The sequence below is a fragment of the Chrysochloris asiatica genome, unplaced genomic scaffold, assembly GCF_000296735.1.
Source record: "Chrysochloris asiatica unplaced genomic scaffold, ChrAsi1.0 scaffold00325, whole genome shotgun sequence".
Lineage (NCBI taxonomy): Eukaryota > Metazoa > Chordata > Mammalia > Afrosoricida > Chrysochloridae > Chrysochloris > Chrysochloris asiatica.
In genome coordinates this window covers 2,066,119-2,074,580 of record NW_006408843.1, presented here as the reverse complement: position 1 = coordinate 2,074,580, position 8,462 = coordinate 2,066,119, and the positions used below count along the sequence as shown (strand labels likewise).

General features: G+C 41.3%; 1 protein-coding gene across 1 annotated transcript in view; it reads right to left on the bottom strand.

The window, feature by feature from the left end:
- Positions 1-908: 908 nt before the first annotated feature.
- C7 (complement component 7) overlaps positions 909-8,462 on the bottom strand; it is a 116,623-nt gene continuing 109,069 nt past the window's right edge. Inside the window, exons 18-19 of the mRNA XM_006875404.1 lie at positions 6,189-6,373; positions 909-1,090 (exon numbers count right to left, since the gene is read on the bottom strand). Of these exons, the coding sequence (XP_006875466.1) occupies positions 909-1,090; positions 6,189-6,373 (367 nt within the window). The remainder of the gene's footprint in view (positions 1,091-6,188; positions 6,374-8,462) is intronic.

Genomic DNA, 8,462 nt, shown 5'->3' with positions numbered 1-8,462 from the left:
AGTATATTTGTCAGTAAAAGAAAAATACAGAGATATTATTTGTATAAAACAGCACATTTCAAATTGCATTTAAACCCACTCATTTCACCTCCCACAGCTGCTTTGTTATTTTGATGAGAAATGAAGAAGGAATAAATAGAAGGTCCACACTTCAAACTAACCTACCTGGTTACCCTCTGAAAAATCTAGACATGTTTCTGCATTAGGAAAAAGTGTTTTCACAAATATGCAATCACATGTATAGCTGGGGTATGAACTGATGCTGCCATCAAAACAGTCTATGTTTGATACATACTAAAGAAAAGCTCCAAAGGGAAGACTGAACTGTATTCGTTTTCAGGCACCATGACTACAGCATGATATTTTAGAGGCTAGTTTTCCTGAAAAGAAAAAGGTCTGGGACCTTTCCATGTGGTGCTTGATTCATTATGGTGAATTGTGAGATCACTACCAGGTTTTTTTTGTATTCGGTTTCATTCAGGGAAGCCAAACTCTAATCAGGCAATCATATTCTTTCCTTTTCCCTGATCAGTTTACAGAGTGTGTTCGGGCCCATGAGTTGGATCAACCACACTTAATAGAATCATAGGGCTGAATAGAAGAGTTCAATTTTTTTCTAGTCTAATCCTCTAATTTCACAGATTAAAATTTTAAAGACCAGAGAAGTTAGCATTGTTTTGTTCCACGAACACACAGATGGTTCATGCAAAGGCAAGTTCTGACATTAAAAAAATAAGAAAACAAAAATTGGAAAAAGAGTATCTGGATTATGGGAGAAGACAGAGTTGTGTTTACTTTAAGGTGAAAGGTTGGCTGAAGGTAAAAGCTCCTAGTTATGCACATGCTTTAATTCAGCCTCACATGGCTGCTGGCTTAGGAGCAAGGCCACAAGGGCACCCAGGAGCGTACTAGGTTTCTGCAGCACAGGGCATGATGCTGGTGATGGAGATGCTTTGCCCTCGGCATCTCAGGGCACCAGCCTTGCACTCTGTCATCGTCTGCTCCTGGCCGTTCACTTCCACACAAACGCTAAACCCGTCTTCCTTGCTGCACTCCAAGGCTTCTCGGCAGACGCACTGGCTGCTCTGAGCTAGAATAATACGAGAGACTTAATGTCATGGAGGCATATCATGGAGCTGAAGGAGTGAAGCACCTACTTCCAAAGTAATGATCTGGTGATTAAAGAATTGCCAAAACTCTGTCTCTAGTGATATAATAAACTTCTCCTGGAGAAGCAGTTATTGTTAAGTGCCATCTAGTAGATTCTGACCCATAGCGACCCTATGAGAGACTGGTGAGCTTGAACCTCTGACCTTGTGGTTCAGAGTATTAACCCACAGCGCCACACCAGGACTCTGGAGAAGCAGGAAGACCAGGAAATTGAGGCTTGGTGTGGTGCTGTGGGGTAAAGCTTGAACCACAAGTTCAGCAGTTCAGACTCACCAGCAGCTCCTTGAAAACCTTATTTGAGGGATAAGGTATAAGGTACCTATAAATTGAACCAACTCGGCGGCACACACCAACAATAATAAATAGGTCTGGAGAACAGCGTGGACTTTTTATTGATTTAAACCACATGAGAGTGCTCCATCCAAGTCCAAGTCTCTCTAGCCCTCTCTTTATTGCAAACATATTGCTACCATGTAGGACAGAGCTGCCCTCATAGGATTTCCAAAGCTGTAAGTGTTTTGGAAGCAAACTGCCGCATCTTTCTCCTATAGAGAGTTCCAAGGGTTGATCTTTAAGTTAACAGCAGAGCTGCTTATCCACTGCACCACCAGGGTTCCTTTCTCTTTATACAAAACCAAACACACTGCCATGGAATCATTTCTGACTCATATGACCCTACGTAGGGTTTCCAAGGTTGTAACCTTTATGGGAGCAGAAAGTCTCCCCTTTCTTCCTTGGAGCAACTGAAAGATTCAAACTGCTGACCTGTGGTTAGTAATCCAACCATAACCCATTACATTACTAGGACTTCTTGCTTTTATACATGCAGCTGTCAATGTGAGTCAAAAATTGAAAGAAGTCTTTCAAACCCTAGCTTCAACAAATAGCTGAGTGTCAAGGGTCAAAGATAGAACATATATATATTTCCGTTTAGACTCCATTCTGAGTCATGACAACCTGACGTGGTACAGACTAGAAGTGTTCCCTACAGATTTCGTGACAGAAGCAGGTCACCAGGACTTTCTTCTGTGGTGCATCTGGGTGAATTCAAACAGTCGATGTTTTTATTAGTAATCAAGCACAAACTGCATCACCCAGGGCCCCTTTCAAGGACAGAGACATATAAAAATAATAATAATAATTAAACTAGTTTTGAGAGAGAGTGTGAAAGTGCAAACAACTATATACACTACAAAAACAAACCAGAATGAGTTGGGGAGGAAGGAATCTGTTCTTAAATTGTGCAATTAGAAAACTCCAGTCGTTTGTCCAAAAGGAAAAGGAACAAGGTCAACCAGACATTTTTGGTGTTTCCAAAACATGAGGGACCCTGGATGTGGGTAGCGTCAGTGCTGCAAACCAGAAACCATACACAGGGTCACTGTGACTTAGAACCGACTTGATAGCACACAGCCATCACTCAGTAGATTCCTGCTTGCCTGTGAGGTCAGGAACCAGGGGAAGGATTTGTGACTGCATTGAAGGTCTTTCTACAGAGCCACTGGGTGGATTCATACAATATGTGACTTGAGCAGTAAAACTAAACTATAAACAAGTTAAAATTGACAAACAACTTCTTTGGCATAAATACTTTTTAATATTTTATGAAGCTCCATTGTATTGTGGAGTCCTGGTGTGTGTGGCGCTACATGTCAATGCACTGGACTGTAAGGTTGATTTGAACCACAAGGTCAGTGGTTCTAGCTCACCAGCCACTCCCCAGAAACCCTATACAGGGTCGCTGTGAGTCGGAATTGACTTAGCAGCACTTAACAACAACAACAACAACCTTGTGTTACAGAGTCCTAGTATTGTACTGTAGGATAAAAACTGGACTCAAAGGTCAGTTTGAACCACAAGATTGGCACTTCAAACTCACCAGCCACTCCTTGGAAACCCTATAGAGGGTCTCTATGAGGCAGAACCAATTCGACAGCTCTTAACAACAACAGCAAACTGTGTAGTATAAAGAACCTTGGTAGCATAGTAGATTAAGAGCTTGGCTGCTAATCACAAGGTCTGCAGTTGGAATCTACCAGTTGCTCAGTGAGAGAAAGATGAAGCTTTCTGCTCCTGTACAGGTTTACAGCCTCAGAAACCCTACACAGGATCACTGTGAGTTGGAACCGACTTAACAGTACACAGCCATCACTTTGTAGATTCCTGCTTGCCTGTGAGGCCAGGTACGGCATAGCCCTTACTTTATGTTTAGACACCCAATGTGCACCCTGATCATGGAGTGATGACTCAAGTTACTCTGGTGCAACGGGAGCCAAAATCCTCCCACCTAACTCGGAACACACAGAATCAGTGGGACTAAACCAAAGAAAAACCTTGTACATTTTGCTCTTGGAATGAGATCTAAGCAAAGGCAACACAGCACTCTGTCAGTTCAGTTGCTCACCCTCCCTAGAGATTAACACTTACCAGAAGCCCTGACAAGGACTCTGCCCACCCCCTCAGCTATGAGAGACTTCCACTAAGGACAAGCCACTGGTCAAGATTTCCTCCTGAGGACACTCATCAAAGGTAAATACCTGAAGGCTATAAATTTGGATTGTAGTTCTTGGCCTAACATTATCCTGATTCTCCAAGTTCTAAATGCGTATCTTAGGGTCTTACCTGTACACTGTACCATAACTATATTGCAGTAAAGTAAGTGAGTTTATGCATAACAAACCTGAGCATTTCTCTTTTATTTTAAAATAAAATTCTTGGGAGACAGTATAGCCCAAACCATGGCAGGTATGCCATGCCTTCTTCAAGATCGTTGGAAGTATTCCTTGGCTGTAACACTAGCAAATATTGAATCACCACACAAAAAATAATTCATTTTCTATCCTCTTTTAAATTCTGATTCGCTCTAGAAAAAAGTATCACTTTGGTACTAGTATGTTTTATAACACCCCACTAACACTTACTAAAGGAGCTCTGGTAGCGTAGTGGTTACGAATCAGGCTGAGAACCACAAGGTCCGCAGTTTAAAACTACCAGCTATTCCGTGGAAGAAAGATGAGGCTTTCTGCTCCCATAAAGATTTACAGCCTCGGAAAGCCTGTACAGGGTCACTATGAGTCAGAACCGACTCCATGGCACATAACAACAAGGATATAACAATAACAACAATACTTACTAAGGAGTCCTGGTGTGGCACTGTAGGGTAAACACTAGACCGTAAGGTCAGTTTGAACCACAAGGCCTGTGGTTCAAACTCACCAGCTGCTCCTCAGAAACCCTATACAGGGTCATTATGAGTCAGAAAGGAGTCGTTGGCACTTAGCAACAACAAACTCATGGCTAAACTCTCTTTAACACAGGGATGGGGAACAGCCGTCCTGCAAGCCCTATAAGGCAAAATCGTTTGGTCTGGTCCTCCCAAGGCAACCGCAGTTCCAGCCATCACATTGTTGTTGTTAAGTGCCATCGAGTCAGTTCTGACTCATAGTGACCCTGTATAGGGTTTCCAAGGAGCAGCTGGTGAGTTTAAACTACTGACCTTGAGGTTCAAACAGATCTTGTGGTCCAGTGCTTATCTTACAGCACCACATGAGGACTCCCTAGCCATTACATTGTTTTTATTGAGTTGTGCTGTGGAGTCGGTTCCAACTCATAGTGACCCTGCACAGGGTTTCCGAGGCTGAAATCTTTACGGGAGCAGAAAGCCTCATCTTTCTCCTGCTGAACAGCTGGTAGTTTCGAACTGCTGACCCTGAGGTTAGCAGCCGATTTGTAACCACTGCGCTACCAGAGCTCCTGGTGGGTTTGAACTGCTGACCTTCTGGTTCGCAGACTAGTGATGATCCTATAGCCATCACATTGGGGGTGAGTTAATTAAATGTTTGACCAAATATAGCAGACTAATTTATAAGTTGACAATATGGTATGGCCCATGAATTATGTTATAAATTTTGGCAGCAAAAAAGGTTCCCCACGCCTGTACAAAGAAAGACCATCTTTCAAACTCAGAGTTTTGCCAACGGCCGTATCTGGCTAGAAAATCTAAAATCTTATTTTTTGTTTCATTACACTTACCTAGTATTTATGGTGTAACCACTACACCATAAATATTAGGTAAGTGTAATGAAACAACAATATTTATGGTGTAGTGGTTAAGCACTTAGCTGCTAATCAAAAGCGTTGCAGTTTGAACCTACCCCAGTCTCTCGTAGGAGGGAGAAGGACTAGAAAACCCTGTGTTGCAGTTGCAGTCTGCCATATGGGTTATTATGAGTCTACTCTGCTGCATGGATCAAAAAGACTCCATGTATCTAACAACAACAGTATTTGTGGCAAGTAATACTGGCTTTCTTCTTAAGGAAGTAATATAAAGTTATTTAGAAATAATATGAAGTTATATTTCTTAAGACATTCATTTAAAGAGAAAAATAAGTGCATGGATAATATGGATAATGTTGTTGTTGTTAAGCGCCGTCGAGCCGATTCTGACCCATAGCGACCCTGTATAGGGTTTCTGAGGAGCAGCTAGTGAGCTAGAACCGCCGACCTTGCAGTTCAAACGGCTTTGCAGTCTGGCACATTAATCCACAGCGCCACACCAGGATTCTAATATGGATAATGTTGTTGTTGTTGCTATGTGCTGTGGAGTCGGTTCCAACTCATAGCAACACTGCACAGGGTTTCCGAGGCTGTAAATCTTTACAGGAGCAGAAAGCCTCATCTTTGTCCCGCGGAACAGCTGGTAGTTTCGAACTGCTGACCTTAGGTTAGCAGCTCAATTCGTACCTACTGCACTACCAGAGCTCCTTAATAGACAGAGTCAAATTTATGAAGGTGGAATGGGAATCACAGAAAGTTGGGAAGACATTCTGCCACCAGTGTGGTTCTTGGCCTTTAAGGAACCTGATCCACCCCCTCCCCATGGAACAGAATGGGGAAAGACAGTTCACTCTCAGACCAGCAGATTCTCTGGGATCTACTTTGATCTAGTGCTAAACTAGAAATTACTTTTTTTTTTTTTTTTTTTAATGTCTCACACTTACAATATGAAATGTTCTTACCGTCACAGTTTTCCCATAGTGAACAAGCTCCACAAGCTTTCTTGGCTGTGGCCGGTGGAATACATCTCTCCCCACCAACAAGAGTGTAATTTCTGCCCTGGCAGGCAAGAACATGCATCTTGCAAACCGTCAGAGGCAAGATTCTTTTGCTTCTCTCATCTTGAGCACATACATCCAAAGAGGATCTGAAAAAAAGAGTTTTTTTAAATGGCATTAAAGTGGTCCCCAATTAAGATGGGACTCTATTCAGACAATTCTGTCATAAATGGTTCTGACATAAATTGAATGTCTCTTTTTTATTTTATCTTTTTTAGTAAGCACTGAACTGCAAGATCAGTTTGAACCACAAAGTCAGTGGTTCAAGCACGCCAACTGCTCCTCCAAAACCCTATACAGAGTCTCTACAAGTTGGAACTGATTCTATAGCACTTAACAACAACAACATGTCAGATCTGACTCATGGCCACCAATGCACAACAGAATGAAATGCTGCTCTGCCCTGTGCCATCGCCACAATCATTGCTGTTTGAGCCCATTGTTGCAGTCACTCTGTGAATCCATCTCACTGAGGGTCTTCCTCTCTTTAGCTGACCCTCTACCTTACCAAGCATAATGTTCTTCAGGGACTGGTCCCTCATGATAACAAGCCCAAAGTACATGAGACAAAGTTTATCATCCCATCTAAGGAGCATTCTAGCTGTACTTCTTCCAACAGAGATTTGTTTGTTCTTCTAGCAGTCCATGGTTTATTCACTGTTCACCGACACCATAATTAAAAAGCACCCTTCAGTCTTCTTTCTTCATTGTTCAACTTTTACATACTTATGAGGTCATTGAAAAAGACATTAATTGGTTCAGGTTTACCTTAGTACTTAAAGTGACGTCTTTGCTTTTTAATACTTCAAAGAGCCCTTTTGCAGCAGATTTGTCTAAATGCAATGAAAAAAAAGAAAACAAAAAACAAAACTGTTGATCTAAGTAAAATGAAATCCTTGACAGCTTCAATATGTTCTCCATTTATTATGTTGCTTATTGGTCCAGTTGCGAGGATTTTTTTTTCTTTATGTTGAGGTGTAATACATACTGAACATTGTATGCTCTGATTTTCCTCAGTGTTTCGAGTCCTCTTCACTAAAAGCTAAAAGTTTGCAAGGTTGTGTCAACTGCATATCACCAGTTGCTAGTGAATCTTCCTCCAAATTTGATGCCATTGTCTTCTTCATGTAGTCCAGCTTCTCTGATTGTCTGTTCAGCATACAGACTGAATAAATCCAGTGAAAAGAAACAAGCTGGTGCACACCATTCATGACTGTAAACCATTCAGAATCCCCTTGTTCTGATGGACCAGCTTCTTCTTGGTCAATGTACAGGTTTCAAGTGAGTATAATTCAGTATTCTGGAATATCCATTCTTCATAATATTATCCATAATTTATTATAATTCACACAGTCAGATGTCTTTGCTTAGTCAATAAAACACAGGTAAACACCTTTCTAGTATTCTCTGCTTTCAGCCAATATCTATCCATCTGACATTACCATTGGCTTTCCTGCTTCCACATCCTCTTCAGAATCTAACTTGAATATCTGGCTTGAATTCCCTGCTGAGATACTACTGCAACCATTTTTAGATTATTTTCAGCCAAAGTGTATTGTATCTGGTACTGTTTGATAATTTCTGCATTCTGTTGAATCACCATCCTTTGGAATGGGCATAAATATTGATCTCTTCCAGTCACTTGGTCAGGTAATAATCTTCCAAATTTCTTGACATAGACAAGTGAGGGCTGCCTTCCAATGTTGTATATATTTGTTGAAGCATCAAGTTGGGTAGCACTTTCAATATTCTCCTTCAACACCATAACTTGAAAGCATCAATTCTTGTACGATCTTCCTTATTCACTGTCCAGCTTTCGCATGCATATGAGGTTATTGAAAATACCATGACTTCGGTCAGGTGCACATTAGTCCTCAACACTTTAAAAAGATCTTGTGCAGCAATATGTCGTTTGATTTCTTGACTGCTGCTTCCGTGAGTGTTGATAGCTGATCCAACAAGAATGAAGTCCTTGACAACTTCAATCTTATCTCCATTGATAAGAATGTTGTTTACTGGTCCAGTGGTGAGGATTTTTGTTTTCTTTACACTGAGATGTAATCCATACCAAAAGCTGTGCCTTTTGATCTTCATCAGTAAATGTTTTAAGTCCTCTTCACTTTCAGCAAGCAAGGTTGTATCATCTGCATATCGCAGGTTGTTAATGAGTCTTCCTCC